Below are 26,549 nucleotides of genomic sequence, written 5' to 3' on the forward strand. Positions count from 1 at the left end.
TTTAAAGCACTTTTTCTTTGGAAGTACATCCTATTGAGCGAATTGCTACAGAGCAGTAGCTTTATTTTCTGCTTTTCTGCTTTCAAGTTAATTCATAGTACACATGTAGTGGGGAAGAATGGCTTGAGGGAGAAACCACTCAGCATTAAATAATATAATCATAGGTTTGGGTTCAAAGGGACCTTTAAATGTCATCTCATCCACTTCCCCATGCATTGAGCAGGTAGGTCTTCAATTTCATCAGGTTGCTCTGTCCAGTCAAAACGTGAATATTTCCACAGATGGGGCACCTACCACCTCTCTGGGTGGTGCAACAGGTGCAACACCTATTGCAGTGTTTTACCAACCTCATTGTCAAAATGTCTTCCTTGTATCTAGTCTGCACCTGCCCTTTTGTGGTTTAAAATCATTACCCCTTTTCCTATTGCTACAGGCCCTACTAAGGGTTGTAATCTTTTGGGTTTGCCAGTGGCTTGCAGACACCTACCAGTGTCAGAGACTAAACAGCACCTGAGCTGTGGTATTTTAAAATGTGTATAATTAGAAACCTTCTAGCCATTAACAAAATTCCAGGGGCCATATGTAGTCTTCCCTCAGGACTGGGAAGAGACAAACAGGCTACACTCTCAGTTTTTTTTGTGACCAAAGGGTTCTGCAGACACACCTGTGAGAAGTCCAGCACTGGCTTTCCTGCTTCTGTTGGCAGCTGAACCTGCAACACATGCTGATTGCAAGGTGAGGCATTTTGGGAGATGTACATCTAGAAGGCACAGAATAGAAAAAATAGTTGTAAATTTAACATCCGACACTTCTTAAGGTATAAATATTTGTAATTGAGTTGCACCAGCACTTGATTCATATGAGATGTTAAGTAACTCTTAGTCTTTCTAAAAGCTTCAGCTTGAGTGTTTTCACCAAATGAGATGACACAGGAACCAGTCTTGTGTGCTGCACTCTTGCCCTTAAGGCTACACTTGTCTGGTATGATCTTGTTTTTTCAGTGTTGCTGGCTATTGTTCCTTGAAAAATTTCTGGGTTATGATGGGATGACACTGTACCAGCCTTTGTGAGGTCGTGGGATTACAGGACACAACCTGGGAAGTAGTTGTGTAATACATGGGAGCTGTTGAAGAGAGCTCAGTTGTCTGGAGCTGGGCCTATTGTGGTGATGCTGCTGAAGCCAAGGGAAATCCTCCCTGCATGGACTAAGGACTCTGCCTGCTGTGCCAGGGAGGGGGAACTCATTTGACAAGCATTTATTCCCCCTGCCCCTCTCCCTGTTGTGTCTGGATTATGTGAGGTGATCATATAGTGAAATAAAAGAGGTGCTATTTTTGGCCATGCTGGGTGAATGTGAGCTACAGGCCAGCCAGTGCCTGAGGTGAGGGCTGAGCCAGGCTGACCATGGGGAGGATCCATCCTGCTTTCTGCCCCTCACAGGCACTTATGGTGCAAAATGGAGGGTGCTATGGGCCCTTGACAACCCCAACAAGGCTACAAGTCCTGTGGGGGTCACAAAAGAACCCCCTCTGCCAGTGCCCATAGCGCTGGCAAAGCTTCCCAGACTCTTAGCTATGTCCTTGCCCACATCCTGATGGGAAGCCCTCCTGCCTGTTTCTGCTGCTCTGTTAGTGAGTCATGGGGTGCTGTGATGTTGCTTCTTTCCCTTGTTCAGTAGGGTTTAGCTGTTGTGTGCAGAACAACTGCAGGGCCATGTCCCCACTCCCCCTCAGCAGGTGGCCATGTCTGGGGGTGCCAGTGGTCCCCATGTGGTTACAGGGACAGCTGCTGCCTGCACTTGGGTGCTCTTGGCATCTTCCAGTGACCCCTCAGCCTCTCCTCTGGCAACAATCTCACACCTCCTGTGCCAAGGCCATGCTTGCTGCTTGCTAATTTTCTATTTCTGGCAGCCATGGACAAGCACAGTCATACAGGGTGTGAACAGACTCTGCTCATTTGGTCAATAGCTCTGAGGGAATAATTGGGGTCAACTCATGTCACTATGTTGACTTCACTTATATCAGTGTTAATACACTGATGTGCTAATACCTATAGAAGGGAAATATAACCTCATTTATCTTCTCCAGGCTTGGCAGCATGTTATACTTCACATGTTTTCAAACAGGAAAGTGTAGGAAGCATACACCACGCTTTGAAGTAGATGTGGTCAAACCGAGGTAAAACATTTATGATTTATTTTACATCCTAGGCTGGAGCACTCTAGTTCAGTAAAAGGATAGTTTTGTTTTGCTGTAGCTGAGTTTTTCCTGTAGAGAGGTATTTTAGCTTCCTGAAAGTGGGTTCTACAACCATAACTGTGGAATGGTTTGGGTTGGAAGGGATCTTCAGGAATCATCTAGTTCCAACCCTCTGGCCATGGGCAGGGACATCTGCCAGCCACTCGAGCAGGTTGCTCAATGCCACCATCCAGCCTGGCCTTGAACACCCTTGGGCATGGGACAGCCACAGCTTTTATGTGCAACCTACTCCAGTGTCTCACTACCCTCACAGTAAAAAATGTCCTTCTGTTCAATCTAAACCAAATCTCTTTCAGTTTAAAACTGCTTCCCCTTGCCCTGTACACTACAGGTCTTTTTAAGTCTCCTTTAGGTGCTTTGAGGCTGCTGTAAGATCTCCCCAGAATCTTTTTCAGCTGAACAACCCCAACTGTCAGCCTGTCTCCCTAGGAGAGGAGGTAAACTCGCAGCTGAGAGGCAGTGTGACAAGTCAGAGTCCTTCCATGCAGTGCTCTGCATGAGCTCACCAGGTGCAATCCTCTGTGTGCTGTGAGTGTTCTGCGTGTCTGTGTGCAGAGCTCCCTGCCCTGCTCTGAGCCGCGATTGCGCAGCTTTGGGCAAACGCTGCTCTGGGCACACGCACCTGGAGCACTCGACACACATCGAGTACGGAAGCTCAAGCCTGCTTAGCACCCTGTGGGTTTTATGGTTGGTTTGTCTTTTCCCTGCACCATGCTGATGTGTTCCATTTAATGCTGGGCTGGGACCACTCTGAACAAACTTGTTAAGATCAGGTTATTGAATCAGAGAAAATGAAGAGGCAAAGCAACTGCTGGTGGAAGAACCATGTGCTGAAGTTTTATGTGCAAGAGCAATGATCTTTGTGGGAAGATTAGGCAATATATTAGCCATGAAAATTCAAATAGTTTGCTGCTGTTGTTGACATAATCAGTTTTTACAGATTTGTTTAACCTTCACTTGAGTTCTCTTAAAACACGGAATGTGCTGCATTGCCAGAGTTGCATGCTGTACAACCCACAAATGATCGTTTTATGATAATCCCACAAGCACTGCTGCCTAGCAATGTGTGGAAGAGGCAAGTTGTGTGTTCTTGGGTATTTATTATTGCCATGTTTAAGAGATTTGGCAAATATGGAAAAGATTTAGCTCACGTTGACTGCAATGCTTTCAGTACTAAGAGTTCTATTTAGCTGAAATAAATAATAGTGTGATAAGTTTGTTCAGAACTAATGCAGGGTCAGAGAGCTCATTTAAAGCTCAGGTAATTTCTCTGTTTATGGCTATATCTAATTATATGAGGAGCTAATGTAGGTCAGACAGTGTGCTCAGTAAGTACCTGAAGGCAGCCTACTAGAAAGATGGCAGGGGACTTTTTACAAGGCCATGTAGTGCCAGGACAAGAGGGAATGGTTTCAAATTGAGAGTAGGTTTAGATTAGATATTAAGAAAAAATCTTTACTGTGAAGGTGGTGATGCACTGGAACTTGCCCTGAGAAGTTGTGGGTGCCCCATCCCTGTAAGTGTGTAAGGCCAGGTTGGATGTCACTCTGAGCAACCTGGTCTAGTGAAAGATCTCCCTGTCCATGGCAGGGGGCTTGGAACAAAATTGTTTTTATGGTTCCTTCCAGTTCAACCCATTCTATGATTCTAACCTTTAACTTAATTTATATATATATATATTTTTTTCTGTGGAGGTAACAGTTGTCCAGTCTGGTAAATGTCGGTTTCCTGAACACTGCAGAGTATGAATAATGGTTGTTTTAATCTGCAATGCCACAGTTTATTTGCTTTTATCATTCTAACAACAAATTAAATACTATTTTACTTGTTCATCTTAAATAAGTGATTTTAGAGACAGCTTCCCTCTTAGATCTTTTTAAGTGCAATGAAACAAACAAGTGTTCTCTGGTTGAAGAGTTTGAGTTTCAGTGGGAGGAGTTTGCTGGAAGTGCTTTTCTAATTCCTTAGTGCAAACAAAGTATTTCAACAGAGTAGTCCATATGCATTGTATGGAAAACCACAGTTTACAAAATAGAAAACACCAACAAATAGAGATGTAGAAAAAAAAGGTTTATTTATGATACAGTGAGGTTGGAATGTAATAATAAAAGCCAAGAAGCACCTGAAGCAGGAGTGAGGTGAGTTACTGAGAAATCACTGTCATTGCTATAAATATTAATCAGATTATGTGAACATTAAATTTGTAGCTGATCCTTTTTTCCCTCCTCTCTTGCAGCACTGACAGACAACTTTGGGCTAAATTGTTTCTTTCTACAGAAGAAGGAAAGAACTAGCTATTCTTGCAATTATCACCCCTTTTCTACAGGAAAGGATGATGCCAAATAAATGCCTTGCTTCCCTCCCCTTTGCTTTTGCAAGGATGACTCTGTGCAGGTTGGGATGGTGGCCATCCCACTGCCCCTTGTCCCCAGCTGCCAGGACAGGACACATTAATGAGCCAGCTGGCAGGGCTGCCAGTTCTGTGTTTGAGGGTCATGTGGGATCCAGCACTCTTGCACACCCTACCCTGTGTGCTGCTCCAACATGATGCCCCTAAAGCCTGTTTGTGATGAGTGGCTTCATTCTGGAGAGAAAAAGGTGCAATGCAAAAACCAATTGCTGCTGCTGTGGGGGTGGTGTGACACAGATGAAATGTCCACAGCATGGTGGAGCAAGGGATTGTTTGGCTTGGGAAGTGTCTAGGAAAAAACACCATCAAGTTTGTAAAATAAAATAAAATGGTAATCTTCTTCATGTAGACTTCTAACCAAACTGAAAGAGTTGCACTTTGCGATTTTCTGTATTTGGGAGCCTATGGGGTTTGTTACTGGCAATGGTTAAGTGCTAAAGCATGGTGAGGCTTGGGAGAAAAAAAAAAAAGATAGTGTTGAGAGTGTTTGAAATGCCCAAGCAGAAAATACTAAAACGCAAATTAGGTTTCAGTGCTGAACGTGAGCATTTTGGACCACAGCATATTTTCAGTATTTTGCAACAATTTAGGACTTAGATCATCCTGTGTTAATTTATGGAACTGCAGCTGTTAGTGTTTACTGTTGTGACAAATACAGTAAATAGAAAGATACATATATTCTCTTCAGGTAAAGGTGGTGGGTATCTGACAAAGAAAACCTTTTATTACTGAAGTTTTTTTGGTGTTTCAAAGCTGTGAGTATGTCTATCAATCATTTGGCAAATGATGTAATATTAGACTAGCAAAAAATGTGTATATATTCTGCATAGTGGGAGGAGACACCACTAGATCTGTTCGATTTAATTTGTGTTATACTTAACTTGCTTTTACAGACATTTAAAAAATTACTTTCCATTCAGCTTTTGAGGTAATAAGTTAAGAAAAGCACCAACATGATTTATTCAATTGTCTAACCACCTCAGAAGGCTCCTCAGTATAAGAACTACGCGACAAGGAGGTTCCTTATACTGTGAGACTTCTATAAGTTTTTCATACAGACTTGACATCTGCTGATATGGCTTCGGATGAGTCCTGCCTTGAGCGTGTCTCCCGAGGGCTTGCTTTGGAAGGGCTGGTCGATGGTGGTGAGCCAGAAGCTGTATTTGTTGGCAAAGTAGTGGCAGGTTCCGCGGGCGCCGTTGCATTCGATGAAAGGAGTCGCCCTGAAATCCTCCAGGCAGCTCCCAGGGGAAACCAGCGACTGTCCTCCACCTTCATCACCAGCAGCAGTGTGCTAAGGGAGACAAGCAGGGCACTGTTCAGAGCGCAGCCTCAGGCAGTGCTGCCATAAACTCACATGTGTGAAAACAGAAAAACCACTAGAATTGCTCCCAATTCTTATCTCCAGAGCAGAAAGTTGGCCAGTCCTGCAGCTGTGTGAGGGTTTGGCTATGCTGTAACTATATAAAGCAGCTAGCCCACGTACTGATGCCTCTTTGAAATCTTCTAACAAACATCTTTTCTGTAGTTAAGATTTTCACTGTTGGAAATCTTAGAATTGGAGAATCATTTAGGTGGAAAGGGCCCACTGGAAGTCACTTCCCCCAGTTCCCTGCTCAAACCAGAGCTGACACACCAAAGCTGCCCTCAGTTGCTCCATGGTGGAGTTGTTAATACCTCCAAGGATGGACCTCCCACAACTTGTCTGTGCATCTTGCTCCTCTGTTTTACTGTCCTCATTAAGAACAATTTTTCACCATATATTTAATTCAAACTTCCCAAATTATAAAGTCTTACTCTGCATTGCATGTGAGGAGCACTGCAGAAACAGAATTAACTTCGATACAATAACTAGTTCCTCGTATGAGATGTTTTTTTAACAGTGAATTACACCCGAATTCTGCATCTTTACACCACTCAACTGTGGCCTTTGACAGGTTCTGTGATAATGAACTGAATGTTGCTTTTCTTCTGTCAAAGGCATTACTAACAAAATGGGCATTTTTTCTGTCCCTTTAATAAATATACAGCTGTATTTTTCAGTTATACTGTAGATTTTTTGTTAGGAACTGAAAGAATCTGTAATATAAAAGAAAGCAGCTGGAAAGTAAAGTTCTTAAACAATTTTGTAAATGTAGGGAATGTAAGCGGCAGCAAAAATTATTTCAAATTAGAGGCCTCTGCAGTTGGAGCTGGAAAGCAGACAGAAAAACCTGCTGATGCTATTTGAGCCCTGGGATGGGAGCAGCCCTGCTTGGCAACCTCAGGTTGAGCTCTGGTATTCCATGCTTGGTCTACAAGCTCCAACTCTATGCCCATAATATCTCTTCTGGTATTCACTATGGCTTTTTATCCTCCTGCAATGCTTACCCATATAGGATGTGTGAAAGTGGAGTGCCCTCACTACATGAAATCTCACTGACTTCTCTGGCTTCTCTCTTTGGGCAGTCTGTGCTGACTGAGGATTGTCCCTTACTCAGGGAAAGGAGGTGACAAATTTAAGCCAAGGAATTAAAACAGCATGTACTCTGAGAAAACCACAAGTGTGCTCTACTTCTTCCACAGTTGCCTGAGAAGCAAAAATGAATACACCAAACACTTTATTTGCTCCACAAGCTAGCTGGGAAAATGGGGATTTTTCTCACAGTGCTGACAGACTTTGTTCTGGCAAAAAGTTCTTGCTAAGGTGACAATTTAGCTCTTAACAATGTTCAGTGTTTACATGGGGCTCTGCAAATATTTAATTAATTCTTGAAATTCTTGTGAAGGAACTATGAGATTGGTATCAGGGCTTTTTATAGAAGCAAAAGAAAGGTCAAACACAGGGATGGTAAAAAATTTGACCTACTCTCTCAAAATGTAGGGATTTTTTTTGTACGTAATTTTGGATTTGCCTGTATCTTATTTTCTGAAAAATCTAAGTTTTTGGCTTTTGACAAACAAATGGTTTGTGGGTAGGATTGATTATTGTTCTTTTATGATGTCTCCTGCCACAGAAATCTTTCTTCTTTTCCAGTACTGTTTACTTCAGGATTCAGCCCAGTCTTCAAAAATTAACAACATGGGCAAGCTGCTACAGGTTTTGACCATTGTGTTCATCAAGCAAGTCAGAAAAATGAGCATCTGTCAGACCATTCACTGACACTTTAGATGCTCTTTACCATGCTAAGCTCTCTGGGGCTCATATTATCCCTCTGTACAGTCTTACAAAAAATGCTCAAGCCCTTCAGTAGGTCTTCTGCTGCACACCCAGCACTAAGTTTTTCTGTAACATCCCATCTGCTAATTATAAGATCACAAGATTGAAGAGCTCATGTAAATGATGGTATGTACAGCTCAGCTCTTGCTGCCAGCAACACTGAAATTTAATTTTTAAAACAACCAAAGGCTGTCTCTCTTTCCAGAGTAAGTGAAAGACTTTGGCTTCAAAATCGTCGACCAAAATACCAATGATTTTTAAATTTCGAAAAGATGGGAAAAAGAATGTTGCTGCTTTTCCTTTTTTTCCCCCCTAGAAGAGCTTCTTAGTAGTGATGTATGTAAGTAACTCCAAATCTTTAGCTGTGACAATGCTCTGTATGCTCCTGTTGCATCTCAGTGTAATTTTATCTGTTAAGTCACAGCTGTCCTTTAATTCTGTTCTGAAGTGCTATTTTGTACATAAAGTAAGGTCTCCAGATGCTACTCTGACAAGAGACAATTTTCTCTGAAATTCACAGAAATTTTCATCTTCCTAGAAATTACTTTTGTAGTTCCCTGGTTCCCCAGTATGATGCATAGTTTTGGTCTTGCTGCCTCTAAAGCAGAGCCGCCTCACTAGTACCAAACACTCAAATTTAAACCCCATTGCTGCACAAAATGTGACCCTGGAGGCCCAATACCATAAGGAAGGAATATCCGATCCACAAACTGCGCCAGCCTTCAGGGCAGTGAGGAATAGAAGCTTCTTGGCTGTGGACAGCAATTGCCACAGCTGGGGCCTCACAGACCGAGCAGCGACTGATATATGGCTTAATGTCTTCTTCTGCCACGGGCATCATTGGGAGAGGTGCTGTAGTGGAGAGCCAGTAGGATTTATCATTTCGACTTGCATAGTAGCAAATATCCCCAGGGTTACAGTAGAGGAATGGCATGGTGCTAAAGCGAGACAAACACGAGCCAGCCAGCCCTGTTCAAAAAGAAGAAGAAAAAGGCAATCATTCTCACAGAAGACAAGGTACATTTCCAGTTTCCTGCTCTTTCCCAAGTACCTGCCAGGAAAGCCCCATGGTCCAGAATGTTTTGCTGGCTTTACAGGTGCCCTCAAACAACACTAATGATTTGCAGGAGCTCTCTCAGGGACACTCCATGAAGACATGTAGTTTTTATATTCTCATTTTGGTGCTTCCTAAGCCTGTTTGTTGTAGTCCCAGCTTTTGGAATCCAGGCTGCTGCCAGCAGCTGTAAGACCATGTCTGGCCAGTCTGTTTAGGTCCACTCTGGCCAGCTATGGACCCCGGCCCACATGGTCTTATATGGACAAAAGCAAAAGACCAGAAGCACTCTTCTCCATGTGGGGATGAATGTCCTCTGTTTATTGTCTTGAGAACCACCAGATGGAAAAACCCGCATGGGAAGAGACCTCATGGCTCATGGCGGGAGACTTTTATACCCAGGGAACGGGGGGCGGAGGAGGAGGATCATGGCAAATGGGATACCTGCAGGGAGGGGTGAGGGGAGGGACTGGGCAGGGAATACACCACCAGGGGGGTACTGGGGACAGAGGTGGCTGAGGGAGAAACCGTGTGATAGGAGAGGGGGAAGAACAAACCATGTGATATAACATAAACTATTCAGTGCGATATAAAGACTACTCTGTGCAAATCTCTCATAACCCAGTGGAAAACAACAACTAAATAAACTATTTAGTGCAATACAACGAGCAGTATTTGTACATACCTAAATCCTGGTTGTGTGCTTTCTCTTGTCCTTCAAAATACAGCAGGCTGTATCCACTCCAGAGTTTGTTCATGCCCACTGGGCACATGGGCTCTTGGTCGGACTGGCTGTGCTTCACCAGCAGGTACCCCATGCTGACACTGCGGCCCGGCATGCCCGGGGGCCCAGGGCTGCCAGGCCGGCCCGGCTGGCCTTAGAGCAGAGCAGAAAAGAAAGAATCCAACTGGGTTTGTGCTCCCACAAAGGATCTGGTGCTAGCTGATATTCCAGCTAAGCTGCTGACCAACAGCTTAATGGCATGATGCCTTTGCTTTATGGTAAGTTATTGTTAGAAGAGCTGCAGTTCTAGGATTATAACAGTTGCTGGATAAGGCTCCCTGGTTTCTAACATAATGAATTTCACACCAGAACTAGAGAAAGTCACAAATAAAGTTCTGATGAATTTGAGCATACAGGGATGAGCAGATTTTCCCTTTAAAATATTTTCTTAATCCAAGATAAGGCAGTGGTTGTTGGACTTCTTGCATTTGCCTCATACACTTGAAACTATGCTCTGCAAATACCTTTTTTTGTGTGCTTAGCTAACTAAGATAGTAATAGTTCTGCTCTTTGATTTGATAAGGACACAGGTATTTCCTTTACAGACACATTCCCTTACACTTCATCCATCCAAGTTTCACCTACCCAGCCATTCATCTCCATGAATGTAACTGTTAGTTAAACACTAGGCTGAAAATACTTAAAGAGAATAAATACAGTCAGAATGGAACAAACTCATGAGTGGACTGATATTTACAGCTATCAAAATTTATTCTGAAAATACTGCTCTAAGGTAACTCTTAACATTTAATTAGTTGTCCCTTGTGAAGTATCTATGAAAACAGATGCTTTCCTCCCCTCCCCTTCCCTCCCCTCCTGCACCTTCCTTTTGCTCCCTGCCCTCTCCTCTTGCCCCCTCCTCTCTCTCCTCTCATTTCCTTCCAGTTAAGTAGTAATAACAGAGTGATGAAGTGCAGAGAAATGGGAAAGAGGAAAAAAGTGCTGTGTGAAATCTCTTACCTTCAAATCCCACCGGACCCTGAAATCCCATTCCTCCTTGTTCCCCTCTGGAGCCAGGAGGAGCTGGAATGCCACCCCTGCCTTGGAGTCCTGGCTCTCCTGGTGAGCCTCTGAAACCTTATACAACAATGGTTGTAAGCACAGTGACTGCAGACATATCAACATGCCCATCCCACTTTGTTAACAGGAGCTCTACTTGCGTACGTTTGGTCCTGTCTGCTGGGCTTGCACTGAAGGTAAGACCCTATGGTACTTGCTCAGGCAAAAAGCACCAAGTTCATTACAAAAGCTTGCTGGGGCCAAGACTACCTGAGTCCCACAACCTTAATCCTTCACTCTTGGCACCACTTATCTCTGATGAGGCTTATGGCAAAAGGTGCAGTGCATCAGCTCTACACTGATGCTATGTTATTCCCCAAGCTGACAGTGTTCCCACAAGGATGTGCACTTGTCCACCAAAGATGTTCAGTCTTGATGTGTATGAGATCCCTATCTGATGTTGCTTTGGCTTTGCGAGTGTTGCCAAAGTTATTCCCTGTTTTGCTTATGTTCTGAATGCTAGGAGGAGGAAGAAAGCTGAAGCCTCAGCTTTGGAAGACTAAAAATTAACTCTCCTTTCTGGATTACAGACTTAAAGTAGAAGAGCATCAAATCAGTGCTCTGGTGGCCTCAGTCTGCTAAGGGGAACAGCTTTCAGTCTGCATGTGTAATTCCTACCTGGATCTCCTGGTGGGCCCTGAGGTCCCATATCTCCTGGGCTTCCCTGAGGTCCTATACTTCCACGGGGACCTGGTGAACCTTGCTCAGCAACCAGCCTTGGAGGATCAGGGGCTCGCCCAGGAGAGCCTGGAGGTCCCTGGAAGCCTGTCATTAGAAGCAGGATGAGATAGTTTGATTAAAAATAAAAACCTGAACCACCCTGTATTTTTTTCCTTAATGTACTTTCATCCAGAGACATGTTGCTCTTACTTGGCTGCATATGCATGAGAGGTCTATGGTCTGCAACTCACCAGCTTGGGTATAGCAGCTATATTATATTGCGGAAATATGTGTGGGTATGGGATGTCCAAGATGAGACAATCTCCAAGTATGGGATCATCTCCAAGAGACTGTCTTCACCTGAACTGTACACAGATAGGCAAAAGGAAATTATTGATGCTACGGCTCCATCATTTATGATACAGGAAGCTGGGAAGTTCCCCCCAAACAGCTGCAAGTCTCTGAGGTGCAGCACCATCTTATGGTGGGCTTCAAGAGACACAAATACGTGATGGTACAGATGGAGTGATGGATTTTAAAGCTCTCTTTAAATATTCAGGATGTCTTCTCTGGAGGATTAATTTAGACAATAAATCCTTCTTTTTATTGACTGCAAAAGCGGCTCTGATTTTGGAGTTGGCACCTCATATAAGTCAAATCCATAAAGCCAAAACTTGACTCTCATGTTAAATTCAGGCATCTGCTCCCTGGAAGTTTCCAGAATTCACAGACTCATGCAGGATGGAAGGCTCTGGAGGTCACCAAGCCCAACCTGCTGCTCAAAGCAGGGCCAGTTAGATCAGCTCTGTGGAGCTGCAGAACGAGTGGTTTCAGCAGGAGTCACACATCTGACTGCACACACTTACCCGTTACTCCTCTATCCCCCTTGGGCCCGATGGGTCCCAGGTCACCTGGAAATCCTACTGTGCCCATAAAGCCAATGACACCTTGTTCACCCCTGGGACCTTTAATGCAAAATGATAAGTGGCATTATTGCATTTCAGTACAAATCAAGTGAGTGCAAAAGTCATGGTGTTAAAGCTGTTGTAGCACAGAAGGCTCCCCTGCTTCCTGCCACGATCAGCATTTCCCATCCTTACCTTTTGGTCCAGGGAATCCAGGCAGGCCAGGACTTCCTGATAATCCAGGATCACCTCTACTTCCTTTTGGGCCGATCTCTCCAGTCCTACCTGTTTCCCCACTTTCTCCTTTGCTTCCTGGTGGAGCAGGTGTTCCAGGCTGCCCCTGTGGTCCTGGATAGCCTGTTTAGAGGACATATAGATTGTAATCTGTTTATACAGATTATATAGATTGTAATCTGTTTATACTTAACATCTGGGCACACAGGAAAGTAACAGAACTATCTAACTGTATCCCATCAGGTCCTATTTCCTTAATTTAAGCAGGGGACAGATTTATTCAGCATTCCTGCTCCCGCTCTCAGGCTGGCAGCAGTGGCAGAGGAATTAGAGTATGAAGCTCCCACAAAAGAGTGTTATCTCAAGCAAGATTTCAGCAGAAATAGGGTGCCTGCTGAGATACAGCCTTCCATGAGCTATTCCTTCACTAGCAAATGCCCCACTTCCCTAGGTGTTTCCTTGCTTCATCCTAAATTATCCAAGTTGCTAGAGAGAAATCAGAGAGCAGCAAGTATCTGACTCAGAGCCAAGGACTTACTGTTCTGTGTATCTTAGTGCTCAGTTGAACATCTGGAACCAAATAAGTACTTCATGCTGTCTTGGGAATGATGGGAACAGCTTCTTTTTCTAGAATTTCATATTGCCTGAAGCTAAACCTGGCAGGTTTCTCTTCAGTTACCTCTGCTGCTTACAAGACATTTGGACTTTTTTTTTCTGAGGAGAGAATTACCCTTACTATGTAGGGTTTTGAGTGGGGCATCTCTTGTGCTGCCTTTTGAATGCTGCCTGGATCCCATGAGGATACGATTGCAAGATGTATGCGGCAAAGTCAGAGTGAGCCATACTTGTCTCACCATTTTGGCTGGGATATGGTGTTCCTGTTTCCACTCTCCTGACTGCTTGGAGAGTTGGAATCAGTATGCAGAGTTAGGCCAGCTAACATCCTCTTTAAACTTGGAAGCCTAGGCATTTTGTTGGTTTTCAGCTGGTTTGTCTGTTCTAAGTTTTTGCTGAGTTTACAAAAAAATTTCCATCCATCATATAAAGATGTTAGTGGAATAACTTCTGCTACAAGCTCTGTATAGTGGCACTGCTGTTTGAAATGATTGTGCAGTCCAATAAGGAACAGGAATTTTCAAGAAGGAAGAGCTAATCCTTTCCAGTGTAATTTAGCTTGCATGGTCATTTCACATAGGAGAATTTTGTGAATGATTAAGACTATTTAATAGACTTGCAAGTCTGCCACAGACCTCAGATTTTAGAGTAGCAGATTAGCATAATGCTTCTGAAAGTTGTCAAGAGAATTCTGGATTATTTAATCTATTATTTGCATAAAGATCAAACCCTCCCATGAGGACAACCTGGAGGAACTGCCTTTTGCTTTCAAGAGGTTATTATCTATCTGATAACCTCTCTATTATCTGATCTACCATGAGTTCTGCTCAACAATTTTAGTGCTATATTTAGGGCTACTTTACTGATTCAAGGCAGAAATAACAATGACTGCTGTTGCATGAATTACCTGGCACTCCATCTAGACCTGGGGAGCCTTTATCACCAGGATATCCTGATATATTCGAAATCCCAGGGGGCCCTGGAAATCCTTCCTGCCCAGGAATACCAAAGGTTCCTGGGACTCCTGAAGGGAAAAAAAGAAATAATTAATACTGTAAGAAAAATGCACAATTGCAATTAAAATGACTCAGATTAAGGAGTGGGATTTTCAAAATAGAAAACACCTGCAGTTCCCACTGATTTTTGTTTTACTTTTTCAGATGATACTGTGGAGGTTTTTTTTTTTTTTTAAAGAACCAAATACTGTCCTCTGCCAAAGCTCTCTGGATAGCAAATTACATTTCACTGTGTTGAATACTAATAATCTTGTGTCTGCCAGGTAAAGTATTATTTCAAGATAGGAAATACTCAAAATATAATAGGTATACTGAAGCAGGCAGGAAAGCAGCTTTGTTCTTCTGTGCCTGCAGGGTCAGGGCTGACAATTAGCATTATCTGGCGTGAGTTAAAACCAAAAGTTCAAATCCAAGAAGTTCTCTAGAGATGAAAAATTGTTAAGCGGTCAAAAATCTGCCCTACCAATAACAGATTATTCTTTTGTTAGGAATTTGACCTTCTGTTTATAATTATGACAAATAAAAATGAATGAGGTAAGCTGTTTTTTTGAATGCTTGATAATAAATCTCTGAATGGTGTTTGAGATGGCATAGCATGTTAGTAACAATAAAAGAATATGTAACACAAAAGAATATGTATGAACCATTGAACCAAGCAGGCAAAGGCTTTGTTTAAAAAACAACCCCCCCCCCAAACATATGTAATTAGTTTATTTGTTCATAACATCAGTCTGGTGGCTTCTTGATGGATGAAAACCAGGGGGTGACCCATTCTGAGATGAGCACAGTCTCCTACAGCACAGAGGGCTGGAGCTTACTCTGCACAAGGGGTAGATGGCACCAGCAAAGCACTGGGTATGGGAACAGAGCCCCCGAGGTGCCAGCAGGACCATCACACATTGAGAGGCAGTGAGGCTTTCAGGAGAAAGGGAAATATGGACAGGTTTGAACACAAAGAGCTTTTGTGTAACCAGAACTCGATTGAAAATATTTGGGGAGCTGATGGCTGAGAGTAGCTCTGGCATTTGCAGCTTGCTGAGCCCAGTGGGTGCTACAAGATGGGGAGGCAGCCAGGCTGTGCAGCACTGGGGAACACACACTGCTGATCCTGAGCAAGGGCTGGCTGAGCTGCAGCACAAACTCCAAACAGTGACCTCCCCAGCTTTGGGAGTTCACCTATTCACCTGTGTACCCCACAGTGTATTTTGTGTATTTTGTGACATCTCTAACACCCACAGATAACAAGTCACAGGTGGATGCCATTCTCTGAAGCACAGACCTGGAACACCTCTCTCTCCTTTCTGGCCTGGAGGTCCTCGGCTGCCTTCTACTCTGCTTGGCTCTCCTGCTTCTCCTTTGTCCCCCACTGGACCTGGGAAACCTGCAGAGCCATACCCATCTGGACCTGTTGTTCAGAATAAAGAGGAAAGCTGAAACATTTCTGCATATAACAGTGCATGCTAAAGTATATGTACAGAGCATGTGGATTTACAAAATACATGAGTCTGTAATGGCTCATTGGATAAAAGGCTCATGATGAGAAAAAAGGGCTTGAAGTTTTAACTTTATCAGAGGAAAGAAACAATGATTTGAACTTGTGTTCTGATCCACCTGTGGAATAGCACATAGTGTATGAGTTGTTTGCCAGAGCCCACAATAATGAAGCACATTCCAAAGCTTTGAAGGACACAGTTAAAAAAGTTGCCTTACAGAGATCTCACTGACCAAACTTGAAGAGAACACAATGTTGTGCCTGTGAACAGGCAGAGTAACAGCCTCACTTACCTGGTGATCCTGGTAAGCCCTTAGTGCCCGGTAAACCATGCAGTCCACTGATTCCTCTGAAGCCAGGCTGGCCTGTTTTAAAATTATATTAACTTTTTATTAGTCTGTATATATTCCTGGGCAAAACAAAATCAAATGCTTGAATAAGTGCTATTCTATGTTAAAATGTGCTGAATTATATGCAAATTAATTAATTACTGTAAGTTTATTATTAAATACACCACGCTATGGTTTTGTGATTGGCAAATTTTGTTCTTATCCAATAAACTCATTACTCAAGAGATATTTTTAAAAATATCTCTGATCCATCTGGCAGCATGTCATTAGTTCCAGTCTTGCTGCCATAGTTTTTTTAATACCCATTTAGTTTTCCAAAATCCTCAAGCCAAGACAATTATGACATAATTGTAGACTCTAAATGTGGTTATAATAAAGCTGTCTTCAGGAGCTATTCATTCTGTGTCATTTAAAAAAACCCAAAACTCTAAAAAAATGTCTGATAGCTACCGTTACTATTGTTACAGGTAGAATTTATTCCATCTATTTGTACCTGTCAAAGTGCTAAGTATGATGTTAAAGCTAGACAATGGCCAGAGCTCTGGAGGACTATTCAGTCTCAGAAAAATAAGTGTCTGTCTGTCTCTCTTCACTGTCTAAAAAGGCAGTCTTCATAACTGTATTAGCTTAGCTTTGAGGCAGATTCAGATAGAAGAATCTTACTAAAAGATTTCTGGCTGAAAGGTAGAAAAAAATCTTCTGCCTTAATATATTAAGGAATTAAGTGGCCACCATTGAGATTCCGTATTCTGTGATACAAACAGCTTCATTTTAAACTATCACCTGCATTTTCACAGCACAATTCTGCCTAAACCATAAGTCATTTATTCTTGAAACTAGATATTGAATCAGTTAAAAGTTTTTCGTGATGATGCAGGACAAATACATTGTTTACTATCTAATGCCACATTATAATATTCTCATATTGTATATTACTACCCTTGATGCATGTTTAATAATTTTTATTGCTTTTTTTCTTCCTAGCTGTCACGAAAAACAAAAATGTTTCTTGCAAACTGCTTTCCTAGTTGAAGAGGTCATAAACAGTTAAAACGAGCTGAAAAGACACCAGAAGCCATAAATCAGCAACATCTCATTGTTAATACACTTGGACTTTGTGAGGAACAAATATTTTAGTACAGGAAACTCTGCCACTCTGAACTGCCAAACCCCCTTTCTTCTTCTTCACTTTAAAAGAACATTTACAAGTGCTCACACAGAAATGATTGAATAGCTGAAGCTGTACAAATACCTGCTTGTCCTGGTAAGCCAGGCCAGCCAGGAGCTCCCTTTTGACCTGTAAGTCCAGGAGTCCCAGGGCTTCCTTGCTGCCCTGGGGGGCCAACCAGTCCTGGCAAACCTGCGTGACAACAATGAATCATTGCTCATGAGCATCCTTAAAACCAACAGCCAAAACTTGTGCTACTTTCATTCTCCCAGGCAGAAAAATAAAGACCTTCCCTTCTTGATGGCATTGTATGGCACGGCACTGCTCATCCAAGTGGAAGAAAACCAAAGAGAGCACAGGTAGGAGAGACAAAGTATAAAAGAAGAGCTCATTACAAACTTTGGATTTCTGACAGCCTCAGAAAGACAGCAGGCTCCTCCTAATAAAACGACTTCTATTGCCAGTTACAAGTGATTTCATTTCTGTGCATGTCACTTTCCCCTTCTGCTGCACTTGTTTTGCCTTTCCCACTGATCAGACAAGAAATGTTTCCCAGTGAGGCACCTGTTGAAGTTCTTCCAGTCTTGGCTGGAGTTTCTAGGCCCTCTAATGAGAAGAAATGTGGAGCAACTGTTCTAAAAGAGCATTTCCATGATCCTCCTGCAACAGGACATGTTCTTAAGCCCTGAATGTGTGATCCAGCCACAGCTGAACCTCACTTGGCTTCTCTCGTAGAGTTGGCCCATGATCCTGGCTCAAAGGCTCTGTAACTGTGTCCTGGGAGAAACTGACTTCATTTATGGCAGGAAAGGTCACTGAAAAGCCTACTCCTTGTAATATTGAGACATTAGAATACCTGAGTATGGCAGCAATCAACACTTTGACTGGACACATGGTTGCTATAGAAAAGGAAAAACTGGTATCAAGTAGAGTTAAGTTTTTGCAATTTCCTCTTAACTTCCGCTGTTTTCACATCCTTGTCACTGCTCCTCACCAATTTACAGAATGCTAAGCATATTAAAAACTTAACTACTTTCTTTTGATGGAAAGAGTACTTTTCTTTGTCCTCTTAAACAATGTTATTCTTTGGAGTATTAAAAAGAATATTTTACCTTCTTGTCCCACAGAGCCAGGGACACCCTGTGTGCCCTTGAGACCTTCAATGCCAGGGAAACCAGGATCACCACCTTCTCCTTTTGGTCCCACACCTCCTCTTATGCCTGGAAAACCACAAAACCAGTATGTTGTTTTAATTCCTTTAATGTTCTTTTAAGCAAACGAGCATAACATGAACTTGGCTACTGAATGGGTCCTGGTCTTGCCACATAAAGACATTCCTCTAGTCAGGGTGCTTACATAATCTGGGAGCATGAACAGTCCTCTGGCCAAATGATCATTAAACTTGTTTTTAAAAGTGCTCCCAAATTATGTGGAATTCATATTCAACACTAATGATGTTCAAGTACATTGCACGTACAGGGAAATTTAATATACTACCTAACAACTCAATCCAAAATCTACAAGACTTTGTTATCTCACCTTCTAGAATCATGGCCTGATAATGCTCCTTTTGTCTTCAACAGCAAAACAAATTATACAGAAGTGTTTACTGGAGTTGCCAGTGATGATGTTTAATGCAATAATGGCACTTTGAGTTGAAGAGGTAAATATAACACATATTAATTTCAATAAAGAAAAGATTAACCTCTCCAGGAGTTGTCATGAGAACAGAGGTTCAAGAGCCACCAAAAGCCCATGGAAAGCTCCCTCTCCCTTCCTCTGGGAACTTTGTTATGTGAAAAGAAATACATTCAGACAGCAACTGTGAAATGAATACCTGTTAAGCCTGGCACACCAACTTCCCCTTTCAGGCCTGGCATTCCTGGTAAGTTTATAGTGTCTCCACGATCACCTGTTTCAAACAAAAATGCACACATGAGTGGTAAGGCTTTAATTTAAACAGTACTTCCTGTTGTTTTGAAGGAATTTCAACTTCAGAGGCAAAATTCTGCAACTATTATCTTTGTAGAATAAAAGAGAAGAAAATTAAAGACAGCAAAAAAAGCGTCTGGAACAGCTTTCCTCCTTGACACAGAAGGGTTTATTCATGGACAGCACGTGTTGCATGAAATGAACAGTATTAACCTTTTTAGAGTCTTCCACACCTACAATATCATTCTGTGAGACTGCAGAAGGACTCTGAGATTGCAGACACACTGAGACCCCTCAGAACTTAATGTCAAGTATTTGATGGGTGATGAATACAGAGAATGCTCAGATAAAAGAACAAACTCACCTATTTCTCCATGTGAGCCAGGAGTACCAAAATGGCCTGAAATTCCTGGAATGCCCTTTTCTCCCTATCATATGATTGAAAACAAGCATCAGTTAGTGAAGATGAGGATTTATTCAACCTTCCAAGCAGCTGACTTTGGAAATACTAAAAAAAGGCTATTAAAAGTACCACTTTTGAGTTTTGTAGTATAGAGTAATGCGGCAGCAGTCTGTTAATCTAAATCAGTACCAACCAAGTGACAAGTTATGTTTGCAAAGGCTTAAGTTTAAAATTAAGCATTATGCATATACAGCAGTGAGTCCTTGTGCTGGTTTTGGCTGGGGAAGAGTTATTTTTTTTCACAGTAGCCAGTACAGGATTGTGTTTTGGATTTGTGCTGGAAACACTGTTGATAACACAGGGATGTTTTCATTCCTACTGAACTGTGCTTACACCGTGTCAGGACATTTTTTGCTTGTCACTCCACCCTGCCAGTGAGCAGGCTGGGGGTGAGCAAGGATTTGGGAGAGGACACAGCTGGGACAGCTGATCCCAACTGACCCAATGGATATCCCACACTATGGCCTCATGCTCAGCATGTAAGGCAGATGGCATGGTGGACTGGGGGGTAACAATGCTTGGGGATTGGCTGGGCATCAGCCAGTTGGTGGTGGGCAATAGTTTTCATTTGCATCATTTGTCTTTCTTGGGTTTTATTTATCTATCATTTTTATATTATGATTATGATTATTACTACCACTATTATTATTTATTGTTATTGTAGTTTATTTCAGTTCTAAAACTGTTCTTATCCACAAGTTCTCTCACTTTTACCCTTCCAATTCTCTTCTCCCCATCCTGCTGGGGATGTGTGGGGGAGCAAGCGACCAGGTGAGGCTTAGATTCTGGCTGAGGTTAAACCATAACAGTCCTGTAGTCCTTGGTTAAAAAAAAATCTTACTGAAATCTGAAGGCAAAGAGAACCTGAGAAAGGAACATAGTTTTTGTCTCTCTTAAATAAATGATGTCTATGAATCTGCTGTCAGGCCTTTTCTAAGCTTTTATTTCTTCCAGTGTAACTTATTTTGCAGCCAGAGTGAATTACAATGAATTGCCCTCTAGAAGCTAAGATTCTCAGGCTTTTCTACTGTTAGGTAAGTGACAGTGAGTAACTTTTGGCAGTGATACCATTAAGTCCTGGGACAAAGAGAAAAATAAGCCCAACACTGAGAATAATTTTTACCAGCAGCTGTGGCAACAGGATCAAAGATCTAGAAGGAACCATCTGGATTGTCACTGGCAAAATGCCGGCATATGAAATTTGGACTTCTCACAATGAGAAAAGAAATTACTCTGCCTGATGAATGTTGGAGGGAGCAAGCAAAAGTATTTGATCTATTCATCCAATGCTTATGGCATTTTTATCTTTGCACTGCTGTTGTTCAGCAAAATTTCAAGGGGTGAATGCCACTTCCTGAGAAGCTGAATGCCAGCACAATTCCCTCATGTGCATGAACTCACCCTGACTCCTGTGGTGCCAGGGAAGCCTCTGATGCCAGGAGAACCAGCAGGACCAGGATATCCTTTCACACCTGTCAGCCCTTTCGCACCGATGTCTCCTTTCACACCAGCCACATAGCTGGGATGCCCAGGGGACCCTGGGGTTCCTGTCTTTCCAGGAAGGCCTGGCATTCCCTTGCTTCCTGCAGGCAGGGAAGAAGAAAAATAAATAAGGGAAGACTGACATGTAGGCTTGTGTGTAAGAAGTTTTCCTGCTACTGGTCTTCTCGAAAAATGGCACCACAATGTGCTGTACAAGGCAACACACACACACACACACACACCCACAAACACACACCCACACCCACATCATCCCCCAAAGCTTTCCTTGGGGGTGACTCTGTGAAATGCATCCAGGAGCTCAGGTTCTGCTGTCAGAGACCTTGCTGGGGAGGCTGCAGCCAAGTGGTACAATGAGCAGGGAATGTTTAATTTGGTAGCTGAGAAAAAGCACTAAATGAGAGTTCTGAATGTGCTTGCTTTGTTTTACTATGGCCACTGACCTTTTAAGCCAAAGAATCCCTTTGTGCCCCTTTCTCCAGCATCTCCTTTTTCACCTTTAACTTCCATCATCATGCTGGGCATGAGCTTTGGAGGGTCTCCTGGTGGGCCCTGATCCCCGCGGTCACCTGAAGGGTAAAAAGCCCAACCATGTTACAAAATGCTAGTCAGCAGCATGGTCAGAAAAAGTGAACAGAAGAGTGACTTAGGAAAAAGGATTGACCTTGCACAAGCTACAGAAAATCTATTTGCATGAAAAGTAACATGTGCCAATACAACATGGCAGTGGAAGAGTCATGCTTAAGAAAACATGAAAACTGAGTTAAACTTTTGTACATAAAATCCTGGGAGTTGGACCCAGACTCCTCTGTGATAGATAATTTATCTCCCAGTAGATCAGTTAGGAATCATGCTTTTTATTAAAAAAGCCCCAAAATCATGGTTTATTAAAAAACCCAAGTAGCACAATGGAGAAAGCACAGAAAAGTAGTTTAGTTCTAGTGCAATGGAAACTCTCAATCAAAAAGCCTTGGGCAAAAGAAAGTGTTTGGATTTGTGACCAGCTATAATGTTGATTTTCTTGAATTTATTGGGTGATATCAGTAAATATCCAGAAGAAGGGACCCATACAGACTCTATGAGTGCCTTTAGTTCTTTGTGGGGTGCAGAGACAGGCCAGTAACCCAGACTTGTCTCCTATGATTATGCACGGTCTCATATTTCTTCAACAAGAAGTGTATTTGCACTTCTCTTCACAGGGGCTGTTTTCACACATGTCTTTTGCTGAGACTGTTGCTGGGACACTGTTCTGCAACCTCTGAATTGCAGACACTTTTGTAAAAAATACCAATCTCAGGGTCCCTAGAAAGAACATTTTGGTCTTGTGGCAAAACATTTATTTAAAGGCAATTGTGTGCAATCAAAAGAGGACTGAGTTACAGTTTTCATTTCACCAACAATAATACCAGCTGAATGTTTGTAACTTTTAAGTTTTTAATAATATTTGTGACTTTTAACTACATAATTTTAACTACTTAATTGCCTGTTTTTCTGAATATTTAACTGTCTTTACAGTGCAAATGGAGAAAAATCTAAATATTCTTCCCCAAACATCTTAGGCTTCCTGGGAAAATGCTCTCATGACTTCTGCACATGTCCAGGGGTGCCACTGTCTGAGTTCAGATGAGTAATAAGATATTTGTCTCCAGCCTTAAGTGTGTAAAGAAGTAATCTTTCCCTGAGTCTAAAATCCAGGCCTCTTGGCCAGAGGCCCATGTGTGAAATAGGTGGAGGAATGTCTGAGCTAAATTTAACATGTGAAAAATGTGTCTTCTTTGTAAAATAGTTCTGCAGATGTGAAGAGCAAACACACTAGTACCCCCCATAAGCAAATACCTTTGAATCCACGTGCACCCTGTGAGCCTTTATCTCCCCGAGCCCCAAATGGGCCAAATTCTCCTTTGATTCCCTTGATGCCTGGTCTTCCTTTTAGGCCTGTCATGCCTTTGAAACCATCAATGCCAGGGGAACCTTTCAAGCCTTTAAGAAAGAAGGAGAAGAGAAGTGTCACTTCACTCAGATTTCTGCAAATTAAGTAAATATGAACCAACTATTGTTTGGGTGCCTGGATGCCTACAGCAATCTGTGTGTCTGGAGCAGGCACCCAAGCTCTCTAAGAGGTAGCAGAGCTCCTGAGGTAGTGTGCTCTCAGAAGTACACAAACCTGCCTCAAGTGGCCAAGAAGAGGTGTTGTGGAGATGACCAGAACTTACTGCCTTCTTCTGAGAGATCAGTACAACCCCTCTCCTAAAGATGAGCTTGAGATATGTACCTAGTTCCACATAAGACTTGTAGTCAGCCTGGTCTACAGGTAGACATACAAATCATGGGTCTAGGACTGGCTGGTCCTTTCTCACCAAAAATTTCCTATTTCTCATTTCTGAACAAGAGAATGCTGTTTTACATGGGTAATGCCAACAAACAGATCTTAATTTCTCTCAAATGAGAGCTGATCTCAGAGCTAGTCTTGTCCTGTCTTTCCAACTGATGGAACTGCAACATGTATTTTGAAGCATGCTTTGTGCTCAGCTTGGCTTCACATGGAGTTGAACCCTGTTGAAACTCCCTGTGTGGTGTAGGCAATGTGCATTACACAGTTGTGTTTTCTTGTGGCTGGTAGGTGAGAATCTCACATTCTCAACATAACATCAGTGTCCTAAAGTCACCACTGAGGTCCTGTGTCTGGTATTGCTCAGTTCACAGCTCCCACCTTTAAAAAACTTTGAAACCAATGTTTAAGGAAACATCTCTTACATTTCACTGAGGACCAACGGGACTAGGACAAGGGTAAGACTTTTAGAGAGAAAACAGTAAATATTGTGTAATTTTTAAAATGAGAAATAAACTAGCCATTGCTCTTCTAAATAGGGCTGCATATCACAAGCTAGCACTGTGCCAAGCCCAACACAGTGGAAAACGGGCAGTGATTTTGGAATGTATTAGGCACATGATCCTAATTCTACTGTTTTAACTAGAAGGAGACCAACAGAGAATATGTCTGGTTCATGTCTGCACAGAAAACCTTTAGTCAAGCACTGCTTTCAAAGCAGCAGTTCAGAGCTCACCTTTATCTCCTGGAAAGCCATCCATTCCACTTATGCCAGGCGGACCAGTCACACCACGTATACCTGGCAGTCCCGTGTGACCCATGTCACCTTTGTCACCAGACAGACCCTTCAGGCCCACGGGGCCAGGAAAACCTTGCTCACCATCTTCTCCCCTAGCACCAGGTGGACCTGTTGTGTAAATGTGAGAACAGGGAGATTAAAAAGGATGATTTCCTATAAGGTAGCTAAGAGGAGAAAACTGCTGTCCTATCAACTTCATATCAAAGCGGGGAAATCAGGATTTTTTTCATCAAAGAATTGCAGAAGTTATTGTAAAGATAAAGTAGCTCATCAACATGAACCAGCTTCGCTATCAGTTTGGTTCCACGCCCACTTGCAACAGGATCTTCCCCTCCTCTTTAATTCAATAATTAAGCCCCTTTTCCATAAGCCTACACTCATTTGGTGGCTTCCTTTTTCCAGTCTGCCTGACTTGGTAGGTGGCTACAGAAAGAAAAGCAGCAGCTCTGCCTGAGAAGATCATCCCCAAACTTAACTCTCAGCTGTGGAAACCTTACAGTGGCCCTGCCACAGAGGACTGTCAAGAGGAATGACACAGGACTGCGCCACTTCCTCACCGAGAGGTCCTTGAGAGCCAGGGCCACCATCTGGCCCACGGTTTCCTGGTGGACCTGGGAATCCACGTGTTCCTGGTGTTCCTGGTAATCCCATCAAACCAGGGAGACCTTGTGGCCCTGGATCTCCTTTGGCTCCTGGCGAACCTGGGCTACCATCCGCTCCTAAAAGACCAAAATTATGTGTTAGAGAGCATCATATGCAGAGAACATGTTTTTATATATTTCCTCTGTGCACATCCTCTGCTTCCAGGGTGTGTTTTGCCTTTGAAAATTCAATTAGAACAGGAAAAGCAAATTAAAGGACTGGTCTTTAGATTTAAAATAATTGATGTTACCACCAATGATCTCAATATTTGCATCAGATAGATTGACTGACTATTTCAAATGAATGATAACGATTTGGCATCATGTGGATATACATGCAGGTCTCTTTCAGTTTTAACCCCAATCTTTCTATTTTAATCCAAATAATTGTTATTCCCGATATCCCTGTCACATATGTATTAGTAAGAACTGAATCAAGCAGCTGACTGAACCACTGAAATAATGCTATGTATCTTTCCTAAAATTTTATAGGCAGGAAAAGTAACATTTAAGACAGATGGTGGGATCTGTGTTATTGTTTAGAAATTTTCATGTAAGGTCATTACAAGGCATTTCTGTAAGACTGATATAAATTCCTAAGCAAAAAGGCCCTAAGTTTGACTACATGCACTGGGTGAAAAATTATGACTCTACCATAAACCAGTAAAGAGGGTGTTAAGTTTTAAAAAGATAATGCCCGTTTTTCATTCAGATTGGAAAAGCAGCAGCATACAAATAGTACATGGCATTTAAAATCCAGGTCAAGTGGATCTCTTTCCCTTTCTTCAGGTTTTGCATGAGTGTAGGTCCATTGGCTTGACTGTAGTTTAAAGAGCTTTATAACTGTGGTCATTTAAAGTGGGTTTTCTCAACAACAGCATACAGGCTTTAGTTTGCTATTCTGAGTGAAGTGGCAAAGGTGGTATAAATAAATTCCTAGTAATTTAATGTAAAATTTTAAAATTTCATACTTGTAGAAAAATTCATATGCTATCTGGAGCCATTCTGTCAGAACTGTAAAATAAATCAAGAACAGACAAACTAGTAATGCTTTTTATTTTCGCTTTATTTTTTACTATTTAAAACTTAGTTCTACAAAAATGCTTACAAAAAGGGAGCAAAGTCACACCATATTATTTTTTTCAAACAAAATTAGATTTTGTTCCCTCTTCAGAGATGTTAGTGATGTTTTCTGCCTTTTCTCAAACTTGTTAAAGACAACAGAGCTGCTTTCATCCCTTTCATTCACTCTGCGGCTCTCCTGCAGGTGAAACCAGCTCTCCTCACTTCAAATAACTCTGAGATGATGCTCTTCTTTATTTATTTTCATCAAAAATCATGAGAAGGATATCCAAAACTAGTTCCTGCGATAAACCTTGCTTTGAGCTAGTCATACAATTACTACTCCTTTCTCAGTTCCACACAGGGGAATGGGGGTAATCAGCAGTCCTAAATTTAATTATGGGTTCAAATGCAATTGAAACTGTGTAGTAGGGTATGCTAAATTCCACATGTGCTTTTGAAAGTCCTTCACAGAGTTGAGAGAGTGAAAAAATCAGATTTTGTGGAGAAACTCTGGTTTCTGCAGGGATTTTAGGATATTTTTTATGGTCTGTGACATAACAAATGAAAATTAACACCCTGAAGTTATAAATAAGTATATAATACTATCTTTTTCTTA

The 26,549-nt window shown here is 42.2% G+C and overlaps 1 protein-coding gene across 1 annotated transcript in view; it reads right to left on the minus strand.

Moving 5' to 3' along the window:
- Positions 1 to 4,313: 4,313 nt before the first annotated feature.
- Positions 4,314 to 26,549, minus strand: part of COL4A2 (collagen type IV alpha 2 chain) — a 143,721-nt gene continuing 121,485 nt past the window's right edge. Inside the window, exons 30-48 of the mRNA XM_063149975.1 lie at positions 24,785 to 24,946; positions 24,165 to 24,335; positions 22,936 to 23,079; positions 21,543 to 21,668; positions 21,001 to 21,182; positions 19,501 to 19,564; positions 19,042 to 19,116; positions 18,317 to 18,424; positions 17,289 to 17,396; positions 15,980 to 16,051; positions 15,474 to 15,599; positions 14,086 to 14,202; positions 12,525 to 12,686; positions 12,291 to 12,389; positions 11,383 to 11,529; positions 10,666 to 10,782; positions 9,607 to 9,798; positions 8,550 to 8,836; positions 4,314 to 5,962 (exon numbers count right to left, since the gene is read on the minus strand). Coding sequence (XP_063006045.1) covers positions 5,708 to 5,962; positions 8,550 to 8,836; positions 9,607 to 9,798; positions 10,666 to 10,782; positions 11,383 to 11,529; positions 12,291 to 12,389; positions 12,525 to 12,686; positions 14,086 to 14,202; positions 15,474 to 15,599; positions 15,980 to 16,051; positions 17,289 to 17,396; positions 18,317 to 18,424; positions 19,042 to 19,116; positions 19,501 to 19,564; positions 21,001 to 21,182; positions 21,543 to 21,668; positions 22,936 to 23,079; positions 24,165 to 24,335; positions 24,785 to 24,946 — 2,714 coding nt within the window. The 3' untranslated portion in view covers positions 4,314 to 5,707. The remainder of the gene's footprint in view (positions 5,963 to 8,549; positions 8,837 to 9,606; positions 9,799 to 10,665; positions 10,783 to 11,382; positions 11,530 to 12,290; positions 12,390 to 12,524; positions 12,687 to 14,085; positions 14,203 to 15,473; positions 15,600 to 15,979; positions 16,052 to 17,288; positions 17,397 to 18,316; positions 18,425 to 19,041; positions 19,117 to 19,500; positions 19,565 to 21,000; positions 21,183 to 21,542; positions 21,669 to 22,935; positions 23,080 to 24,164; positions 24,336 to 24,784; positions 24,947 to 26,549) is intronic.

Source organism: Melospiza melodia, chromosome 2 (genome assembly GCF_035770615.1).
Source record: "Melospiza melodia melodia isolate bMelMel2 chromosome 2, bMelMel2.pri, whole genome shotgun sequence".
Taxonomy (NCBI): Eukaryota; Metazoa; Chordata; class Aves; order Passeriformes; family Passerellidae; genus Melospiza; species Melospiza melodia.